This window comes from Leptonychotes weddellii, chromosome 16 (genome assembly GCF_054177405.1).
Source record: "Leptonychotes weddellii isolate Sample4059 chromosome 16, ASM5417740v2, whole genome shotgun sequence".
NCBI lineage: Eukaryota > Metazoa > Chordata > Mammalia > Carnivora > Phocidae > Leptonychotes > Leptonychotes weddellii.
The window spans coordinates 47,308,395-47,331,611 of record NC_138384.1 but is presented as its reverse complement, the minus strand read 5'-3'; the positions used below and the strand labels follow the sequence as shown (position 1 = coordinate 47,331,611).

General features: G+C 42.6%; 1 protein-coding gene, 2 long non-coding RNA genes and 1 pseudogene across 16 annotated transcripts in view; all 4 read right to left on the bottom strand.

Annotated features, from left to right (window-relative positions):
- LOC145717689 (uncharacterized) overlaps positions 1 to 23,217 on the bottom strand; it is a 147,444-nt gene that overhangs the window by 29,056 nt on the left and 95,171 nt on the right. The gene's annotated exons all lie outside the window — the stretch shown is intronic.
- On the bottom strand, positions 34 to 3,627 carry LOC145717684 (uncharacterized). Its single transcript, XR_014141074.1, has 3 exons — positions 3,426 to 3,627; positions 1,832 to 2,022; positions 34 to 735 (listed from the first exon to the last, which is right to left on the bottom strand). It is a non-coding gene; the product is annotated as an uncharacterized LOC145717684 (long non-coding RNA).
- On the bottom strand, positions 4,591 to 8,014 carry LOC115936968 (uncharacterized; annotated as a pseudogene).
- The window catches only part of LOC102733235 (zinc finger protein 613), a 24,377-nt gene continuing 9,388 nt past the window's right edge, over positions 8,229 to 23,217 (bottom strand). For 2 of the 14 annotated variants that reach the window (XR_014141038.1, XR_014141042.1), the window contains exons 5-7: positions 16,459 to 20,594; positions 13,209 to 13,703; positions 8,229 to 8,424 (exon numbers count right to left, since the gene is read on the bottom strand). Coding sequence is in view for 3 of the 14 variants with exons in the window: in XM_081807650.1 (XP_081663776.1) it covers positions 13,594 to 13,703; positions 20,478 to 20,594 (227 nt within the window). In the remaining 11 variants the exon portion in view is untranslated. Of the gene's footprint in view, positions 8,425 to 13,208; positions 13,704 to 16,445; positions 20,595 to 20,618; positions 22,821 to 23,217 lie in introns of those variants that run through there. The other 12 variants (XR_014141041.1, XR_014141039.1, XR_014141046.1 and 9 more) reach the window with 12 other exon arrangements.

Here is a 23,217-nt window from a genome sequence, read left to right as displayed (position 1 = left end):
TTTCTCAAATAAGTAAATAAAATCTTTCTTTAAAAAAAAGAAAGAAAATTTAGCAATCTGATAATGTCCTATTATTAGCACTGGCAAAGATTTCAGGCATGGATGATCCACATATCACTTAGGAGGCACTCACTAAATGCTTTACATAGTTTAACTCATTTTGTTGAGTATGACTACAGACAAATGGAATTTTGTAGAGTTAACAGTCACCAATCATTTGCAGTTATTATTCCTTTAGATGCTTGAATTATGCCATCTTAAGCCAACAGATTATGTCCTTTGGAGTATGATTCCACTGATACACAAAATGTCATGATAGGTGTGTTTACAAACACAAATATACGTTAAGTCCAAATACATTTGTAAATGGGCACGTGTATACAGATGCACACACAGATTCACTGACAGCAAGAACACACCAAGCATCTGCTAAAGTGGTATGAGGGAATGAGGAAAGGGGACATGAAGAGGGAATTTACTTTTTGGCCCATGTGTACACCATCATGAGGATTTTTTTCCTTTAAAAGGTACTCATGAGAAAAAAAAAAAAAAAAAAGGTATTCATGAGGGGCTCCTGGGTGGCTCAGTTGCTTGGGCGTCCAACTCTTGATTTCGGCTCAGGTCGTGATCTCAGGGTGGTGGGATCGAATCCTGTATCGGCTCCAGGCTCAGAGGTTATCTGCTTGGGATTCTCCCTCTCCCTCTGCCCTCCCCCAACTCGTGTTTTTTCTTTCTCTAAAATAAGTAAGTAAATAAATAAATCTTTTTTTAAAAAAAAAGGTACTCATGAATCATTTATATAATTATAGGAACCAAAAGCAATAAAGGAAGAGTAGGTAAAAATTAGACCTTAAAATGGGAAAGGATTCTGCATTTTCTGAGATAACATGAAGTTATACAGCAAACACTCTAGAACCTTATAACTCAAGCTCTTACCAGACAAAATTTCTTGCAACTATCTAATGCCAAATCTGTAATTCAATGCCAGTTCAGCCACCTGTTTGTGAAGCCTCTCCTGCAAAAATTGTGTTCAATGACGGGGCGCCTGGGTGGCTCAGTCGTTAAGCGTCTGCCTTTGGCTCAGGTTGTGATCCCAGGGTCCTGGGATCGAGCCCCACATTGGGCTCCCTGCTCCGCGGGAAGCCTGCTTCTCCCTCTCCTACACCCCCTGCTTGTGTTCCCTCTCTCACTATGTCTCTCTCTGTCAAATAAATAAATAAAATCTTTAAAAAAAAAATTGTGTTCACTGAGTTTGCTTCGTCTATTCCCACAGGAGACTCTGAGGAAGTCTGCTGCAGCCTTTATTAGAAGGCTACTGCTCACAACTGTCCACCCCATCACCTCTAAGAAGAATATAAAATTTTTCTTGAGTCCTCAGTGCCAGAGGAACCTTTCTGCTTTCTCCTCATGGTCACTGCATATCACATAACATGATTCTCTTATGTTGGTTGTCACACATATTAGATGCAGTGTGACACTAATGTAAGCCAGAGGATCCTTCAGTTACATATGATGTTCCAACATTAGTCATTTACTAGGAATCATATGAACACTACATTCTTTTTTTTTTTAAGTAGGCTCCACGCGTGGAGCCCAATGCAGGGCTTGAACTCATGACCCTCAGATCAAGACCTGAGCTGCAATCAAGAGCCGGACACTTAACCAACAGAGCCACCCAGGCGCCCCTGAACCCTATATTCTTGATTCTACTTTGTGACGATGTTGCAGTTAGATTCAAACTTTCTTTCTCTCTAGATACTGAACTGATTTTTACAAGCCTCTACACATCCATTAAGGAACAAAGGAAAGAATAAAACAAGACAAAAATCACCTGGGCATTGATCATTTTCTTCTGTTTTGAGAAATGGCCAGCAACTGGGATATTCTGTCTTTGTCTCTTCTGGATATGCTCTAAATTTCTAGTTAGAAATCTAGTCACCACTCAAAAGTGGCCCAGATATGACACTATCTAGGTCCTGGGACCTCCTTTTTCTTCATTCATTTCTTGTCTCTTGTCAGGACCTGTGGATCGAAGAACAAAATTACTTTCAATGTTACATTCTCTCTTGCTATGCACTCACCTTACCACACAGTCCCAGTATTTCTGTCTCTTTATTCGGTTCCCCAGAAATCATGCCTTAGGCATAAGATTCTGAATGTATAGAAATAACAAGCAAGGGGAAAGTGGCAAAGGAGAATCAGAACAGAACTATGCCTCAGTGGCAGGTAATTTTCAGATCAATTTTAGAAATGAGGCCATATGGACAGTGAGCAACAGTGAATTTTTCCTTTAAACTATCTTGCTCTATCTCTTTAAAAGTTTTTACACACCCTATCTACCTACATTTCAATAGGAGGAACAATGAGCACACCGAAATAAAGAGAAGGAATATGAGCAATGGATACAAATTTTTAAAAACACCTCAAAAATTTTTTTCTTAAATTTAAAACACCTCAAAAATATAAATACCGGGAAAATGTCAGCCTTTACATACATAAGTAACCTGAAAGGAAATATCCAAAAGAATACACAAAAATTACAGAAAGATAGGGCGCCTGGGTGGCTCAGATGGTTAAGCGTCTGCCTTCGGCTCAGGTCATGATCCCAGGGTCCTGGGATCGAGTCCCGCATCGGGCTCCCTGCTCCTTGGGAGCCTGCTTCTCCCTCTGTTTCTCTCTCTCTCTGTCTATCATGAATAAATAAATAAAATCTTTAAAAAAAAAAATTACAGAAGGATAAACACAGAATCTTAAACAAAAGACTAATTAATTTTAAATCTGAATCGTTCACCTCCCTCAAAACTTTCATTTCTGCAGGTTCAAAGGGATGGGAGGAGGTGGGGAGCCAAAAGAAATTAGAAAATTATATGGAGGAGGGACTTGGGCCTGAAGCTTTTGAGGAATGCTAACATTCAACAACTCTGTTCCAGGAGCGAGTCTGAGCCCAACGCACAAACCAGCCAGTGTTCCTGAACCTCCAAGCCTGTGGTCACACAACCCCGCACAAAAGACAGGCAATACCAAACCCGGACCAGCGACACCACGTACACTGACCTCCCTTAATAGTTCCTCGATCACTGAGCTCCCAAATTATTCCAGAACCCCGCGCCAAACGCCACGTTCATTAACAAACACCCCCCCGCCAGTTGTCAATCACCTACAAGGAGAGTGACCCGCGAAGACTCTAAACCCTGACTTCAGGACTCTCGGTAGTTCATCTGTTCAGACCTTCAACCACTGACCACCAGAACCCCCCATGATTGACCCCAAAGACATCTCGAGTACATACAGTACCGACTCCTCCGTGCTCACCTCCAAAAAACACACCCGCCCCTGCGCTACCTTCACAGACTCAAGGGACCAACAACTGACCCAGAGACCGTTAGGCCGCCCCTCTCCTCCCCAACCCTTCTCTACAGACTGACCCACACGCGGAATTGAGTCTCTCCTGAGTCTGCAGCGACCTCTTCAGGGCCCAACTTATTTCCCTAAACTTCCTTCGCTCTAGTCCCCTCACCCAGGCTCTTCTCCCGAGAACACCTGACGAGGGTCAGCGGCGTTTCTGGCGCGTTTCTATGGAGAACGGAATAGGGGTTTCCGGCGCTTATTTATGAGGTCATATGTCCGCGCGGCCGTCGCCTTGACGCCCTGGAGGCCGCCATCTTTGCACACCTGACGTACTGAAGGCACGGCGGCTGCGTTTGTGCGGTGACAGGACGGTGAGTGCCGCCGGAACCTTCGCGCTTCCTGGCCCCTCAGCTCTTACGGGAAAATGGAGAGATGTTCAGAGGCTCGAGTTCAGGCAAGGCAGACATGACATGGGGGTCATCTTTGAAGGGGCAGGGCTCCTCGTTGTAGGGGACGGGGAAGGGCGCCAGGTTTTCAAAGGCCGGAGCCCTTTCCCATCTAAGGGCCGCGGCTCGGTGGGAAATAAAGTAACTTCCGGGCTCCGCAGTCTCGATTCTCATTGAGAAAAGGCTCAGAGCTGCGTCAAAATTTACGCAGGCTTGACAAGAAAGCAGGCGGCGCTGTGGCCGGGGAGGGTTGCGCCCGGGGCAGGTGCGCGTTGGCTCGGACGGACTTCGGTGTCCGGGTGGCGGAGCCCGAGCTGCCTGGGAGCTGAGCAAGGGTGCTTCCTTCGGGAGACCACGGTTTGGAAAAGTGAGATGGTGAGGGGTGTTCGGCGGTCGCAAAGAAAGCTGAAGCCACGGACGTTGAGCCTGTTGCCAGCCTCATCCCAACCATGCCACTTACCCATCCTGGTCAGCCGCTTGTCACTGAAGACGTATTCATGAAATGAGTCGTGTGTGTACTCTTTTTTTCTGGCTTCTTTCACACAGCATAATTGCCTTTGGGCTGTTTCCAGTGTTTTGGATATTGCAACTGGAAATCTTACGAACTTTCATGTGTAGAAAATGAAATGACCACAAAGAACTGATTTACCACAGTCCTGTGCGTCTGCATCACCAAGCCGTCTTTGCCAGCCATTTGCAGGCCTACTACCCATTTCTAGCCCTGCTCCAGCTCATATTCTCCCCACTCCCCCAACCCCAATACTGAGCTTAAAGATCTCGAGAACACAGGCTGGGGCACAGATGCCAGGTTAACCTGTTTGCCCCCACTATGTTCAACCCCGTAGGCCATCATCATTTTCAGAAGGCAGCTGATAAAGTCATGTAACCACAGGTCAAAGCACGAAGTCAGTTCTTTATAATTACTATGCTGGCCCAGCCTCCTACCTGATACTAAGTCTCTACTACCTCGTTTTCATAAGGCAGGCAAGGTGATCCTATACAAATCAAATACAAAATACAAATCAATCATGAAAATTTTCCTGTTCTGAATTATCTAATGACTGCATTACAGAATCAAATCTCAAGTGTTGAGATAACCAAATTTAGGTGCTTAAAAATATATGTTGGATTGAATTTCCCTGATAATCCAGAGGTTTGTGGTGGAAAGGTAAGACAGCTACTGCATAGCAAATATCCATTTCTTCTTCTCTAATCAGGATTCAAGGTTTTTTAGCAAGATACCTTTATTGGATCAAGAGAAAGGCTCTGGGTAGATGAGAGAGGACAAGAGCCCCAGTCACAAGAGGAAGGACTAGAAAAGGAAGATCACAGGTGCAACTGAGCAGGTCACAGAAGAAATGGGAACTATGGAATTATGGCAACTTTCAGAGGTGATAGGGTTGTGAACAATGTAAGGGTTCTTCTCCAATACACCCAAGAGGAATCTTACCTCCTTTCATATTCCAGCTTTCTTCCATCTTACACCAAGGTTCTCATGCCTTTTGACTTATCCGGGGCATCCCATTTCTCTCTGCTCTCCCCCTTTTATAGGCGACATTTATTCTAATGCACATGTACACAAAGCATTTTTTGAACAATCCCATTCTTTTAGAACTGCCTTACAATTACTCATTCTTTGCAATAATAGAACTTTTTCTTTATAGTCCGTTCATCTTCCAAGTCAATATATAATTATCTTTTCTATATCACAAAGGATATGTGACTCTATAAAGCAGCACCATGCAACATACTGTTTGGTGACAATGAAATGTTCTAATCCGTACTGTCCAACATGGTGGTCACTAGCCACAAAAAAATATTGAACTTTTGAAATGTGAACTCTTGATACTGATGAAGTATTTTTAATTTTAATTGATTTACATTTAAATAGCTACATGTAGCTAATGGCTACTGAAGTTAGTGCAAAACTATCAAGGAATGTATAATCAATGTGGGGTGGTAAGACGTGGGCATTTTTTTAAAAGTATTTGTATCCTGGATTATTTATACATCTTTTTTCTTCCCGTTTTTATTTAAATTCCAGTTAGTTAACATACAGTATTAGTTTCAGATGTCAAATTTAGTGATTCATCAGCTATATACAACACTCAGTGCTCATCATAACAAATGCATTCCTTAATACCTATCATCTATTTATAAACCCACCTAGCCCCCCCCCACCTCCCCTCCAGTAACCATCAGTTTGTTCTTTTTAGTTAAGAGTCAGTTTGCCTCTCTGCCCCCACTCCATATTCATGTTTTGTTTCCTAAATTCCACGAGTGAAATCATATGGTAGTTCTCTTTCTCTGAGTTATTTTGCTTAGCATAATACTCTCTAGCTCCATCCACGTGTTGCAAATGGCAAGATTTCATTCTTTTTTATGGCTGAGGAATATGCCAGTGTGTGTGTATCACATCTTCTTTATCCATTCATCAGTCAATTATTTATACATTATTAATAGGAGTGTTTCCCTGTCTCCCATTATACCCTCCTTGGGGAAAGATGTTTTTAGGATCTAACTCCACATCATTCTAAATCCAAACCCCATGATCCAGTTAGTCCATGTCCATTTCACCTAATGTAGAGTTTACATACCCCGAGTATGTTAGATGGAGTAATTCAGCTAACACTCATTCCAGGAGGGCAAAGACATTCTGTTTTGTTCACCCCTGTGTCCTTAGCTGATAGATAATACCAGGTCCAAAGGAGGTATTTCACAAATACTCACTGAATGAACAGATATTCAATGTAAGGCTGTTTCTCAGGTGACTTTGCATAATAGAAAGTCTTGAGAATCTGTGAAAGGGGTGCCACTTTTCAATTAATTCTCCACACTATCCTAGGGAAACTGAACAGATACATGTGCCCCAAACTCCACTAGTCAAATACTGCTTTTTCCTACTAAGCAACTCTATATTATAAAGATTTTCAGTCCTAGCAACATCCACATACCAATTATCTTATTTGTCATCACAGTAGTGTTTTGCTTCACTTATGATCTCAGACATTCCAGATTAGTTGACAAAAGTGAGCAATCAAGGTAGATGGAAGCTGAGATTAATAACATCAGACTATGTCTCTGTATCAACACATAAACATACATAACAGGATGAAATTTGTCATGCTTTCCCAGTCTCTGCATTCGTATTTCTCTCAAAATATACTTAGCTATATAATGACCTGGAATTTTTTGTTCACTGTTTTTCTACCTCAAATATATCTAAGTTTCCTTCCCATAGGTTTTTTAGACATAAAATGTGACCTAATTGACCAGTGACGGCACCTTCACATTCACTGCAGTTATAAGGTATTTATTCCCCTGTGCAAATTTTCTGCTATCTCTTGAGGGTGCACATCTAGCAAGAGTTTGTTCCTGAAAGGACTGTGTTCCTATTTGCTAAGACTCCACTAATACTTAATGATGTCTGAGGGGTGACAGAAGGCATTTGCAGTGACCAAATTGATAGTGTTTCACTTACACGTAAGAAGCTGTAACTCTCTGTGGAAGGGTTTTCCACGTTTATGAATCTACATATTTCTCCTTTGTGTATGTTTCTTATGTTTAATAAGGCAAGACTTGTAGGAAAAAGCTTTCCCACACCCAGTGTATTCACAGGATCTCTTTCCTGTATGAGTTCTTTAATGACAATGAGCTGTTGTTTCATGATGAAGGTTTTCCCACATTCACTACATTTATGAGGTTTCTCTCCTGTGTGCGTTTTCTGATGTTTAATGAGACCTGATTTCTGAGGACAGGATTTTTCAGTCACTACATAGAAAGGAAGTCTTGTTTGTATGAACTCCCTGATGTCACATGGGACTTATCTTCTGATTGAAGCCTTGTCCACATTCACTACATATATAAGGTTTCTTGCCAGTATGAGTTCACCAATGTACAATGAAACTAATCTGGGTGAAGCCCTTTCCACAATCATTACACATACAGTGTTTCTCTCAGGTATGAGTTTTCTGACGTAAAATAAGATGTCATTTAATGAGAAAGGCTTTGCCACATTTAGTGCATCAACGGGGGTTTTCTCCTCTTTCATTTCTCTCATGTATAATGACTGACTTCCTATAACAGGCTTTGCCACATTCACCTACATAAGGTTTCTCTCGTGTATGAATTTTCTGGTGCTCAGTGAGTCTAGACTTTGTGGTATGTGCCTTCCCATATGTACTACAGAAACATGGAGTTTCTCTCCCCAGTGAATTCTCTCATCTTCAGTGAGCTGAGACTTCCTGATGAGGGATTCACCACATTCACTGTATATGTACATTTCTCCATTTTGTGAGTTCTCCGATGCTTAACAAATGGGAGCCTTAGTGCTGATGGGTTTTCCAATTTCAGGCATTTTAGTTTGAATTTCTCATATTTTGTAAGGAGAAAGGATTTCCCATCTCCATCATGCACACGGGGTTCTTTATTTCACAGTTTCTGTTTTAACTGACTGAATTTAAATTTGATGTCAGAGTTTTTCCATGACTTTGCCTTAAAGGAAAATGATGTTGGTCCAGATGAACAATATTTTCAAAGACATTATGTTCACACATTGTTCCATATTTGGTTGTCTTTAGAAATCTCTGGGTATGCAAGTATCACTGCAGATGATCATCAATTTCGACTTCTAGGAAAGAAGAGAACAATGAATGCCCACGTGTGGACTGGCCAATCTTTAGTGTTGACTGCATGATTTCAGGATAAGAGAATCTTTAATAATGTTCCTTATTTCTTGAACACTAGTAAAAACACAATACACAAAAATCAAGTGGAAAAAGCAATAAACATACAAATGAGCTTAGATGATTCACAATGAATAAATACAGAGTCAGCTGCTTTCTAAATAGTGTCTTGCAAAAACATGCAGAAAGAGTAGAAAATAAGAAAGCCCCTTTAGAAGAGAAAATAGAGGTGGAAGAAAAACATCACCCAAAATTACAAGGGCTGCATTCAGTCATTCCACAAATCCTGATAAAATGCCTGTTAAGTGCTGGCCACAGTGCTGGCACTGGGGACACACAAACATATTATTCTCACTGAGCTTACACTCTAGTTAGGGAAAATAAGCAAAGAAGAAAAGGAGACAGCTGCAAATTATGAGAAGTGGTTTGAAGGAGCAAAGGAGATGAAGAGGGGTGGAGGAAATGAAGATACCCTATGGGGTAAGACAAGTCTCACCGGTGAGTTCAAAATGGGGAGTGGGGGAATAAAGAACATGAGGAATTAAGGTTTACTCCTCAATATTTCGCTTGAGTCAAGAGGTAAGTGGAAACTGCCTTCAAGGGGGTGAATGTTACTGAGGTTCAGAATGTGGGGGAAATAAGTGGACTTTTAGAAGCATGTAAACATTTAGATTTTTATTAGACCATAAAGTGCCAGTACCCAGTTGGATATATCAATGTTGAGAATTGGCCTGTGTGGACACAGCAGTGTGGAAAACTTAAGTACATAAATATTTAAGGATAAAAGATGAGCTGAGGTCATGTTCAGAGAATGCAAAAATTGAAAGAAAGTTGAGGCAGAGGACCAAGATGTTAGTCACTTAAATATTCAGACTTCTGGTTTGGAAGATCCCACCAAAGGAAACAAACTGATTATGCTGGTCAAGGATAAAAGGAGATGCTTGTTATGAACAAATGGCTCAGAGAGGCAATTCAGAAGGTTGGATCCTCAGTGTTTGATTTCGATGTATCTATGATACTCTTAAGTGGTCATCCTGTTTCTAAAATCTACCCTTTTCTTTATTCTGCACAGTACCATCACACTGGTCACACGTTTAGAGAGCAACTCTTACCTCAACACTTCAACTTTTAGTCTAGCTGAGGTTTGCTCCTGAAGAAAGGGGCAAAGATGAGAGACAATGACCATCCAGGAATTTCCAACAGACTGGACGGACACACAGAGTTCTCCAGAGGCAGATGTGCTTCTAAAGATTTTATTTTATTTCTGCATTCAGTCAGAGTGTGAGCTAGAGAGAGCATGAATGGTGGGGAGGGGCAGAGAGAGAGGGAAAAGCAGACTCCCCCCCCGAGAAGGCTTGATCCCAGGACCCTGAGGTCATGACCTGAGCTGAAGGCAGACACTTAACTGACTCAGCCACCCAGGCGCCCGTATATGTGCTTCTAAACGTGGTAAGAAAAACACATTCTGCATGTTGTACCTATATAGATGTCAAGCTGGTCTTCTCCCATTTTGATATCCCTAATGCACTGACCCCTCATCTTGCATCGGACTGCATCTTCTTCCATAATCCTACATTTATGTCTCCATGCTGGTATCAGTTAAGCAGCCTAAAGGACCACTTGCCTCCTTTTGAACCAAGACTCAAGCCAGCTATATGTTCAGTTTTTCCTACAACCTCTGGCTGTTCCTTATTATTGCTATACAGTTGCTACCTGGTAGAAATTAAGACTACCCAGAGCTAGAGAAAAACAAAACAACAAAAAGAACCCTACCATGCTACCTCAAATAATTCAATTACTAATACATAAAATATAAACAGTCGGCATGGCAATAAAAGTTAACATTGCCGGGGCGCCTGGGTGGCTCAGTCGTTGAGCGTCTGCCTTCGGCTCGGGTCGTGGTCTCAGGGTCCTGGGATCGAGCCCCACATCGGGCTCCCCGCTCCGCGGGAAGCCTGCTTCTCCTTCTCCCCCTCCCCCTGCTTGTGTTCCCTCTCTCGCTGTGTCTCTGTCAAATAAATAAATAAAATCTTTAAAAAAAAAAAAAAAAGTTAACATTGCCTTGATTACCCCATTTACCCATTTCCATTCCACTACTTCCCCCACAAATACCCTCTGACACTGGCCTTCTCATGGCTGGCTTCAGACCAATCTGTGGCAGTCTTGGCCATGGCTTTGCAGATTTCCTACTATTTATGCCTCCATTCTTTACCCTTCATTATCTTTTTTTTTTTTTTTTTAAGATTTTATTTATTTAGAGAGAGAAAGAACATACGCAAGCAAGGGAAGGGGCAGAGGGAGGAGAGAGAGAATCTCAAGCAGACTCTGTACTGAGCACGAAGGCCAGTACAAGACTCGATCTCATGACCTGACCTGAAATCAAGAGTTGGATGCTTAACTGACTGAGCCACCTGAGCAGCACATGATCTTTATTTAAAATCTAGATATGCTCCCACATATCATGCCATCATTTCCCATGCTCTCTATATAACTGTAGATTCTGTTTCCTCTAGATTTCCATAATATCACATCTTTACTCATCATTTTGACATGTAACCTCAACCTTGAAATCTAACAGCAATACCTTGTGTTCAAAACCTCTATCGCATACAGATTTTCATGTATCCATGTCATATATTCAGCACAAAACTGTTTGCTACTAGATAGTATTTTTTGCTTCTGTTGAAATTCAGCATTTCAGCTATGAGTCACCAAGTAAACTACCACAACAGCATCCTCTAGAGGACTTTAAATACTGACATCCCGAGACTTGTACCCAAAATCTAATCAACCAGACTGAGAGGGAGAGGCCTGGATACATGCATTATGCACACAGTCTCCAACAAAAGCCTTGGATTTAGGAAATGTTTGAAAAATAGATGGTATCCATCTATTTTTGTGTTTTCAAGCCTGCGTTTCAATGGTCTGGACGCAAAGTACAATGAGAATTCATTGAAGGAAAACACAAGGGAGTGGTCAAAGACCATGTCATGAAAAGAGAATTTAAAGTGAAAAAAGTACACATACATGCAACTGTAAGAATGGGAAGACAACAGTAAGATCACATCCCTATCCCTTAGTTTATATCTTACTTCATGAATCAGCAACTCCAGATAATGTTTACGGCTCTTACTTTCTTTTTTTATTTTCTTTTTTAAGATTTTATTTATTTGAGAGAAAGAGACAGAGTGCAAGCAAGAGAGAGCACAAGTAGCAGGGAGCGGCAGAGGGAGAAGCACGCAGACTCCCCAAGCCTGACACGGGGCTTGATCCCAGGATGCCGGGATCATGGCCCGAGCCGTAGGCAGATGCCCAACCGACTGAGCCACCCAGATGCCCCAGCTCTTACTTTCTTGAAAGACATTTTTGTTCTGCTTCTGGAGAACCAGACTCTCTTAGATCGTCCAACCTCACCACCTCTTTCTTAACTCCCACTATTCTTTCTTAGCCTACTTTAGTAGATTTAGTTTTTCTAAACTATTAGAGGACCCTAAACTTAAAAAAAAAAAAAGAGGAAGATGGAAGAAATTTTCTTATAGAGAAAGTGATTTTAGTTCCTTAAGAAAAATTCTGAATTCACTCAGGAGTTTCTGTGAACTTTGGAGTCTTTATAGAGAATAAGAGCTTAATTCATCAAAATGAAGGCAAGCTTTAAGGAATTCAGAACAGAGCAAGAAAAAGAAAATCAAACCTTTGGATAATTTCAGAGTGGGGAAAGAGAAGTGTCTTAATTCACTCAGGCTGCTATAACAAAAAACAATAGAAATTTATTTCTCATATTTCTGGAGGCTGGTAAGTCCCAGATCAGGGTACCAACAGATTGGTGTCTGGGAGGCCTCCTTTTTCATAGGCAGTGCTCCCAGCTACAACCTCATATGGCAGAAGAGGCAGGACCTTCATAACCTAATCACTTCTCAAAGGCCTCACCTCCTAACACCATCCCCTTGGGGATTAGGATTTCAACATCCTAATCTTGAGAGGACACAAACATTTAGTCTAGAACAAGCTAAGAAACCATGGAAACACAGAGATCAGATGACAGTGTGGGCACAGCAACCAAAGTGAGGCTGAACGCTGGGAAGGGAAATCACTAGTTTGCAATGGAATGGGAAGATGAACTAGTTGGAAGACTTGAATTCAAATGTCTATGTTTGGAGTAATGCCTAGAAGGTGAGATTTCATAGCAAGGGAGGTGGGAGATAGAAGAAGTAGTTAGAGACACTGTTACAATGAATAAAAAAAGGAGATTTGAGTTGGGGTGCCTGGGTGGCATAGTCAGTTAAGCGTCTGACTCTTGGTTTCAGCTCAGGTCATGATCTTGGGGTCGTGAGATCGAGCCTGCATTGGGCTCCTCACTCAGCACAGAGTCTGCTTGAGATTCTCTTTCCCTCTGCCCTGCCCCACCACTCGCACATGCTCACTCTCTCTAAAATAAATAAATAAATCTTAAAAAAAAAAAAAAAAATCTGAGAAATGTAGGAAGAAGAGAACCAAACAACAACAACAAAAAATCAAGATGTACATAAAATAAACAGGGATCAGCTCTTGGAAGAATAAAAGGGGCATATTTTCCTCAACTCCTACAAAGAAGCTCTATCTAGTAAGGGAAGAAGAATATGAGGGGCAGTTGTTTAGACATTGTCAGAGACCATCACAGCCCTGGAGCCTTCCCTGACCACTGAGAACGGGACTTCCTCAGCCGTCCACCTTGCTGTTCTCACCCACTCACCTGGATAGGTTCGACTGTGGACTTCCTCTTCTATCGCCCACAGTTCTTGCCCTCATTCCAGCTTGGAAAGCACATCTGGTTTGCTAGCTTGATGCCCTGCTCATGGAAAAGAGAGAACACTTCGAAATGGGCTGGGGTCTGTCAAGATGGGAGAATGCTATATCTGAGGGACTGAGACAGTTTTCAGATCTGCAACTCAGAGGCTTTTCTCTCAGGAGACAACTCATTATACACTCTTGTCTGAAGCCAGAGAAGGATCTGAGAATCTACCACTTGAGAGCACTGCAGATACTCTGAAGCGTTAAGTGGCTGACAGAGGACAGACCACTGATGAGGACCTCTAAGTGACACAAGGGAGCTGTCCTCACCCACTGACACCAGGTTGCTATAGTTCTCCAACATCACGTCCCGGTACAGGTCCTTCTGGGCGGGGGCCAGGAGCTGCCACTCCTCCCAGGTGAAGTCCACGGCCACGTCCTCCAGTGTCAGCAAGTCCTGTAACAACAGGATCCTCTTTAACATGAATGCTTCCCATTTATTTTTTTTTTTTAAGATTTTTTTTTTTAAGTAATCTCTAGACCCAATGCAGGGCTTGAACTCACATCCTTGAGATCAAGAGTCGCATGCTCTACCAACTGAACCAGCCAGGTGCACCTCCCTTTTATTGATACAGATGTCATGTAAAGGAAGTTATTCTGCTTATTGTCACCATATATGCTGCATCAATACAAGCAGTTTTCTAGAAAACATTGTAGGGGCACCTGGGTGTCTCAGTTGATTGAATGTCCAACTTTTGATTTCAGCTCAGGTCATGACCTCAGGGTCCTAAGACTGGCCCCATGTTGGGCTCTGTGCTAGGCGTGGAGCCTACTTAAGATTCTCTCTCACTCTCCCTCTGCCTCTCCCTCCCAACCTCCCTCTTCCTCTCTAAAAAAAAATGTGGTAAGGAATAAAGTATTTTAAAATGCCTTTAAAGAACAGGGCGCCTGGGTGGCTCAGTCGTTAAGCGTCTGCCTTCGGCTCAGGTCATGGTCCCAGGGTCCTGGGATCGAGCCCCGCATCGGGCTCCCTGCTCATTGGGAACCCTGCTTCTCCCTTTCCCACTCCCCCTGCATGTGTTCCTGCTCTCGCTATCTCTGTCTCTGTCAAATAAATAAATAAAATCTTTTTTAAAAATGCCTAAAGAACAGGAACTATAAAGAGACAAGTAGGCAGATTTGAGGAGAAGAGTATTTCTGAAAAAAGAAATACATATTTTAAAAGCATATTAGAAGCATTGAAGGGATAATTAGTGGACTAGAAATTACCCAAAATGCAGCACTGAGCTACCGAAACTAGGGAGAATATTCTGTAAGGCCATGATAATTTGCTAGCGGGACTGAGAACTCACTGAAACCTGTTACACTCACAGTTACAGTTTATTATAGTTAAAGGATACAGATTAACCTCAGCCAAGAAAAGTGGCACAAAGGGCAGAGTACAGGAAAGTTCCAAACATGGAGCGTCCAGCTGTCCTTCCACAATGGAGTCATGGGCAGCGCCACTTCCTCAGCATGAACTTGTGACAGCAGGCAGGGGAAAGTGCCAACAGGGAATGCTCATCTGAGCCTTGATGTCCACTCTCTACTGGGGCTCGAGCACATCAGCTGGGCAGGACACACACATGGCTGACTTCAGTCTCCAGCTTCTCCACAGGCTCAGGCACCATTTGACACACAGCCACCACCCCCAGGTCACACTGTGGCTTTTCCTTTGCTGTTTTAATCTCTATCCTTTCTATAGTAAATGTAACCTTGAGTATAACAAGTTTTCTGAGTTCTGAGTCTTCTTAGCAAATTATCAAACCTGAGGATGGTCTTGAGGACCCCCAACATAAAAGGGAACTCACTTGTTTGCTGAATATATAAAATATATGCATAAATAACCATTTAAAAATATATATACATATTACCTTTACTTTTAAAAAAATTACCTACTTGATTCATGTAAGCATTTTAAAGACAAAAGTTTCAAATGATTATAGATAGATAAGTAGGTAGGTAGGTAGGTAGATAGATAGATAATGAATGATTATTAACCCAATCTCTAGCCCCTTTCCCTTCCCTGAAAGTTCCAAGCTTCTAGTCAAGGGTGGTGGTCTTTCTGGTAAAAAACCCCGATCCAGGATACATCCAGGAGCCCACCAAGAGTCACCTTATTAGAAGAAAAGACACTTCTATCACCAGGAAGTTTCAAGGGATTTAACAGCTCTGTGTAAGACATTCCTATCACCCCTGTGGTTCAGGAAATTACAAGGGTTTAGGAGCTCTGAGTCAGGAACTGGGAGCAGAGACCAAATATGTATTTCTTATTATGTCACACTAAGCCTTTGGAATCAAATATCTTGCTCAGGAACAACCTTAACCTTAACCACTTTCTACAATTGTCCTCATTTCCTCCAAATTCACAGGGTCCCTTATCCCCCAGCCTGCATCTCAGATATCAAGGCAATTTGGTCCAAGCCCCAGAAACTTCCTGACTCTTTGTAACATTATCAGAGGAAAAGGTGCACAGCCCAAAGGCAGGGATACTCCTGGGCAGAAATCAGTGAATGCAACTTTTAAAGACATTCAAGGCACATCCCTCCAAAAATCAACTCTCCTTTTCACTTGAACCTCCATGGTCCTCCATGAGGAACAGCTGAAGAGCTTCCACTTCATTTTCCAGCCTAAAGCACACACAAAGGGTGTGTGGTCATCTACAAGCCAAGACGAGACCTCAGAAGGAACCAACCCTGTGGACTTGATCTCACACTTTAGCCTCCAGAACTGTGAGCAAATGTCTGTTGTTTCAACCACCGAGTCTGTGCTTTGTTATGACAGCTCAAGCAGACTAATACACCCACCCCCACTGAGCCAGACAAGGCAGAGTCTGGACCCCAACAGACCCCAAACCCTGACCTCAGTATCCTCACTCATCACCATGTGCAACAGCTGAGAACGTGGTACCCGGACCAAGGAGAAAGTGATGAGGCTTCAAATGTACAAAAGCATTTCCCTAAAATTCACCAAGATGGAAATGGAACATTTCAGAATACTAGTAAGACAATGTGGTTATCATTTGGCAAACGGCACACTTAGTGTTAGTTAGAACTGATTTTTATAAAGGCGAGGGGGTGGAGCAGTAGAGGATGTAAGCTGAGACAACCTTCTTAAAGAGGATCGTATGGAATCTATCGCACTAATATGTTTTATTTACCTGGGATACCAACCTCGGAAAGGTGAGTTCAGCACCTGGTCCTCAGGTTCAGGGTAGGCTGGGCAGCCCATTCAGGGACCCTGACTGCAGATTTAAGTAGGACGATGCCAACCACCATGATATGACATGCAGATTCACAAGACAAGGAGTGGAAAGAACTTGAAGACCGAGTCAAAGAAGAATCCATTTCTGATTCTTTGAAGAGCATCTGCCCCGCATCCATCCTGTTAGAGGCCATTAGTTTGCATGTGTTGTTCACCAGAGTATCCCATGTCTGCAACAGTACCTGGCACAATGCAGATGCTCAAAAAGATGTTTGTAGTAGTGAATGGAGTAATTGACTCGAGTTTGGAATTCAATTATGAAACAGCCACTTCATGGCAAATTTCCACTTTTTTCCCTTGTAAGTAGGACTCACTGTTTTTAAGCTGGATAGGTCTTTACTGAAGCAAGGGAAAGAACCCTGAGTACAGAAGAGATGACACAGGACAATGAAGATGATGATGCGACATCATGTCTCTGTTCATCACATCACAGTGGAGCTGGGATCCCTGAGACTCTGGCAACTCTAACAGGTGGCAGACTGTGGACCAGGGTCAGGGCCCTTCTCCACGACATGTGACGGAATCTCACCTCCACCCATCTAACACACTGTCCTCAATTTTTAAAGTGACGTCATTTTCTTCCATTAATTGGGCGTTCTGTGGATCCTATTCCTTCACTGATCTGCCCCTTCTATATTGCCAGAGGCCTCTATTCAGGATTCTTTTTTTTTTTTTTAATGTTTCTTGGGATAATACTGATCTTTGAAATTTCTTTCCTATAGCTCCTTTCTTTCAGTGACAAAAATATGTTTGGTTGGTTAGTCTGTTAGGTCATTAATAGGTCATACACTCACTCTCAATCATCTTTCAAAGCAATGTAATTCATTTCTATTTTGCTATGTGCTGGGGAATATAAACTATAAACTATCCAGATAGACATTTATAATTCAAGTGGAGAGATAAGATACGAACCTTTTAAAAAAGTCTCCATATCCTATTTTACATGTGTAAAACTAAGTGAATCCTTTCCTGCTCCCTTTCCAAGTAAGAATATGCCCCTCGAAAAAGAAATTACCAGGATACTTTGTATCTTCTATGGTATGTCCTTTTCAACTAATGTAGGTGTATACATCCTTTGATTACACATGCTGGAGGGTCAAATTGCTACACACATATAATCCAGCTTTAAAAAAACACCAGCTTAGGGGCACCTGGGTGGCTCAGTCGGTTAAGCGTCTGCCTTCAGCTCAGATCATGATCCCAGGGTCCTGGGCTCAAGCCCCACATCAGGCTCCCTGCTTCTCCCTCTCCCTCTGCCTTCTACTTCCCCTGCTTGTGCTCTCTTTCTCAAGTAAATAAATCTTTTTTAAAAAATGCCAGCTCAAAGGCAGCAAGGACTTTTGTTCAGTTCATCACTGTCAGCATCTGTAGGTTCTAGAACAGCACCAGGTAAAGGAAACAGTTGAAAAGTTTTTCTGAGTGGTGTGTGTACCGGATGGGACTATCTTCTAGGGAAAGAACCTGGCTGACAGGTTGTGAGTTCTGAGCAGTTGTTCCTTTGGGTGAGATTTACAAAGTTAACCACATCCAAACACACGATGGTACGTTATTGAATCAAATGTATTCACTTTCCTTTTGAAGGCTGAAGGAGGGACTTCAGCAGCCTAAAATAAACTGAATAAATTTAGAACCAAAGAAACACAAGAGCTAACCATATAATGATCATGGGCGGGAATGAGAGATTCACACCCCCCCCCAAAAAAGGGAGGGGGTGCACTGTTCTGACTCTAACCATTGATGTGCAATATACACCACCTCCTTTGAATTAAAGAGTGACCATCATATCAATGAGGAGTTTGATTCGAGGTATATTGTCCTAAAATGTACACTATGTACATTATCTGAAGTAAAATGATTTCAAACTTGTGGCAGAAATCTCTAAAACACTCATTTTCACAGGGCTTATTTGCTTTATGTGTTTTCTGGTACTTTGCCGAAGATGTTCCACAGTTGGTGAGGTCAGAGTTTTGCTTCTGTATGATTTCCTCTGCCAACTGATGAGGCAGAATGCCCCACTGACGACCGTGCCACATTCACTGCCTTCAGAGCTCTTCCAACTGTTCTTCTCCGGTGTGAGATCTCTGACGCCTACTGAAGTCTTATTTCTGGGGAAGGACTTTTCCAGGGTCATTATTATTTCTACCAGCTATGAGCTCACTGATGATATGTGACCTATGAAACACCGGTAAGGTCTACCTTTCCACAAAGGATTTTCCGATCTTTGTACTATTTGTCTTTATACTATTCTTGGTCGTTATACTATTTGTCTCCGTATACACTTATCAGCCCAATAATGAGCAGGAAGGTTTTAGTCAAGGGTTTTCCACCTTGATCGTATCACACCTTATTCCTGTGTGCTTTTTGTGACATAAAATATGACGTAACTGATCAGTGAAGGCACTACCACATTCACTGCATTCAAAAGGTTTCTCTGTGCAGATTCCGTTATCTGCTGATGATGCACATCTGGTACCTGGCTGTCCCATGGTGGCTATGTTCCTGTCTGCTAGGAGGCCACGGAGGTGTAAGGAAGTCTGAGCTGCTACAGAAGGCGTCTGCACGGACACCGTGTTAGCCGGGTCCTTCTCCTGCATGCTATCATTGGAAAGTGATGAGCTGTAGCTCTCTGGGAAAGGATTCTCCACTGCGGCTGAACGTGCACCTTTCTCTCTTGCATGCAACATTCCCTTATGGTAAACAAGGCAGGACAGGTGAGAGAAAGCCTTCCCACAGTCAGCACATCCATAGGGCCTCTCTCCTGTATGAGTTCTCCGGTGTCGGTTAAGGCACGACTTATCTCTAAAAGCCTTCCCACAGTCACTGCAGGTATAGGGTTTCTCTCCTGTGTGAATTCTCTGGTGGTTAATGAGACCAGACTTGTGTGAACAGGATTTTCCACACTCAGTACACACAAAGGGAGTCTTTCCAGTGTGAAATCGCTGATGTGATATGAGGCATGTCTTCTGGCTAAAGCCTTTCCCACATTCGGTGCATACATAGGGTTTCTCTCCAGTGTGAGTTCGTTGATGTATAAGGAGATTGCCCTTCTGAATGAAACCTTTCCCACATTCACTGCATATATAAGGCTTCTCCCCAGTATGCGTTCGCTGATGTACAATGAGATTGCCCTTCTGAATGAAGCCTTTTCCACAATCACTGCATATATATGATTTCTCTCCTGTATGGGTCTTCTGATGGGCATTGAGCTGTGACTTCCAGCGGAACGTTTTATCACATTCAGTGCATTCATAAGGTTTTTCTCCCGTATGAGTTCTCTGGTGTTCAACGAGCCTGGACTTTCTGGAGAATGCTTTGTCACACAGACTGCATTCGTGAGGCTTCTCTCCTGTGTGAACTCTCTGATGGTTAATGAGCCGGGACTTCTTGATGAAGCCTTTTCCACACTCACTGCACACATAGGGTTTCTCTCCTGTATGGGTTTTCTGATGCGTAAGTAGCCGTGATTTCTTGGGGAATGCTTTGTCACATTCAGAGCACTCATACCGCTTTTCTCCTACGTGAGTTTTCTCATGTTCAGTGAGTCTGGACTTCCTGGAAAAGGCTTTCCCACACACGCTGCACCCATGAGGCTTCTCTCCTGTGTGAACTCTCTGATGACCCATGAGCCGAGACTTCTTGAAGAAGCCTTTTCCACACTCACTGCACACATGGGGCTTCTCTATCTTTTCAGTTCTTTGATGCTTGATGAATTGGGAATTTGTATTCACAGAATTCCCACATTCGGGAAATTTAATTTCAATACAACACTGGTCATGCTTTGTATGGGATAAGGATTTCGTATCCCCATTAACCTCAATGAGGTTCTTTACTTCATAGCTTCTGTTCTGGTTGACTAAACTTAAATTTGATTTCAGTGTTTTCCCATTTAAGTCAAAGATATCATGATTTTGCCTTAAGGGAAAATTACTTTTACTCTGATGAATGACATTTCCGAATGCATTATGTTCATGGCATTGTTTCATTCTCTTTGGACATCTTTGATTTTGCAACTGCCCTGGTAGATGACCATCATCTTTCTTGATCTCTAGGAAAAAAGAGAAGAATGAATCTTTCCATGAGCTTGGTATATAATAAAACTATTTCACAAATGGCTTTGTGTAGGCTGGCTCTTTATTGGTAACACTATGACCTCATTTTAAAGAAAGTCCAAGTAAATATGTTTGTTATCACTTGGACAAAGGTTAAACACAGTAATATAAGCAAAGAAAATACAAATAAGAACAGTCGGTGCATGAACAAGATCACTCAAAATGAATAAACATAGACTTGGTTGCCTTTTTTTTAAGATTTATTTATTTTAGAGAGAGTGAGAGAGTACCAGCAGGAGGGGCAGAGGGAGAAGGAGAATTTCAAGCAAACTCCACACTGAGTGCCCAACATGGGGCTTGATCCTAGGACCCTGAGATCATGACCTGAGCCAAAGTCAAACAACCGACTGAGCCACGCAGGCGCCCCGCTTTACTGGTCATTTTGACAATTAACTTCACACAGTTCAGAACTATAGCACAAGATGCCTCATTCAAGAGGTGCCTGGATGGCTCAGTCAGTTGGGCATCCAACTCTTGATTTCAGCTCAGGTCATGATTTCGGGGTTGTAAGATCAAGCCCGGGATTGGGCTCCGTGATGAGTATGAAGCCTGCTTAAGATTCTCTCTTTCCCTCTGCTCCTCCCCCTGCTCACATGTGCTCTCTCTCTCAAAAAAAAAAAAAAAAAAAAAGATGCCTCATTCAAAAGCTGAACCTCTATATATTACATGCCAATTCGTCTTCTATTTGGTACTAAAATCTCACTCCTAGAATATATTGCTTTACTTCTCACTAAATTCAATTTCTTCCAGCACATATGAAGATTGTGGTTCACCAACTAGGCTCAAGAGGGCCTGCTTAGGGCATTATATATAGACTAGCCCAGGCCATCACCCAAATCTAACAAAAATACACTCTCAAAAGGGGTCTGGGTACCATATTAGGAAACCCTGCATTTAACAAATAGCCATCATTCTGACAGCTAGTTGTCCAAGGCTCTTCTTAATCTGTACGCATATCACAGGAGATCTACTCAATCCATATTTCTATCTCTAGTCCTAAACTCTCCCTGGACTCCTCAGGTATATCCAAACACAGCATGCTGCACCTGGATGTGCACGAGCACAGTCTAATGACGTACGATGCCCAAAACAGAGCCCCTGACTTCTCAACCCACACCTCCACACGTCATCTTCATCTCAGAAATGGCAACTCCCTCCTCCCAGACTCACACCAAAAAGACTTACCATCATCCTGCTTTTGTATTTTCTCTTACACCCTCCACCTACTTCAGTAGGAATTCATTTCTGCCCTCTTTATAAACACATTGAGAAGCTGACCAACCCTCACCCTCTCTCCGCAGGTGTCTTAGACTATAGCAACAGGTTCCCGGCTGGATTTTAGGCTTCAACCCGTCTGCTACTGTCTCCTTTCTATGAAGAGTCAAAGCCATCGTTTTAAGTATAAATGATTTCATATTTGTCTTCTACTGAAAACTCCCTATTGTTTTCTTCTTGTTATTTAAAAATATCAAGCCCTTGAAATGTCCTTCCAAGGTCCTACACGAGCTGTATACTCCAAACTCCAGCCACTACCCCACCGCCCTTATCTCCACATGATCACCAGCCACGCCCTCTGGCTCTGTTCCCTGTATTCACACAGGCTTCCCTGACATTCCTCAAACACCTCCTGCTTTAGGCATTTGACTTTTTTTTTTTAAGATTTTATTTATTTGAGAGAGAGCAAAAGAGAACAGAAGCAAGGGGGTGGGAGAGGGAGAAGGGAGCAGGGAGCCTGACGTGGGCCTTGATCCCAGGACCCGGGGATCACAACCTGAGCCGAAGGCAGAAACTTAACCAACTAAGCAATCCAGGCGCCCCAGCCTTGGGCCTTTAACTCATCATTTTGTCTACTTGGAGCTCAATTCACCCAAGGCCTCATATCCCTCATACTGCTGCTCAAAGGCATCTTACCAAAGAGGTACTCCCATTCCCCAAAGACCTAAGATTAGAGGCCCCAGCTAGACTCCCAGGTGCTACAGCAGCTCCAGGGCTTTGCCCACTATTCCACTGCTGTCCCACTGATCTTCCCGGCACTTTTCACCACAAGACATACTCGTTTATTCTGATTAATTTTGTTTCTCCTCATACAAACTCATCTCCAAAAAGAATTTTGTTGTTGCTGCTGTTGTTGTTCACAGCCGTTGGGGCCCACGAGTAACAGGCTACCAAAACAAAACAAAACAAAACAAATTTAAGGTAATCAAAAATATTTAAAACAATGAACCAAGGAAAGATTCTCATGTATGGAACACATTAAGGAGACTCCTTCAAATATAGTTGACCTTGACTTTAGGAAAAGGGAAACAAACTCTATGTAAGCAAGAGCTGTATCATGGAGATTGTTGATCGAAGAGAAATTTCCTTCCTATTAGACTGGTAATATGGGGCACCTGGGTGGCTCAGTCAGTTAAGCATCTGCCTTTGGCTCAGGCCATGATCCAGGGGTCCTGCTATCGAGCCCCACATTGGGCTCCCTACTCAGCAGGGAGGCTGCTTCTCCCTCTCCCTCTGCCCCTCCCACCACTCATGTTCTCCCTCTCTCAAATAAATGAATAAAAT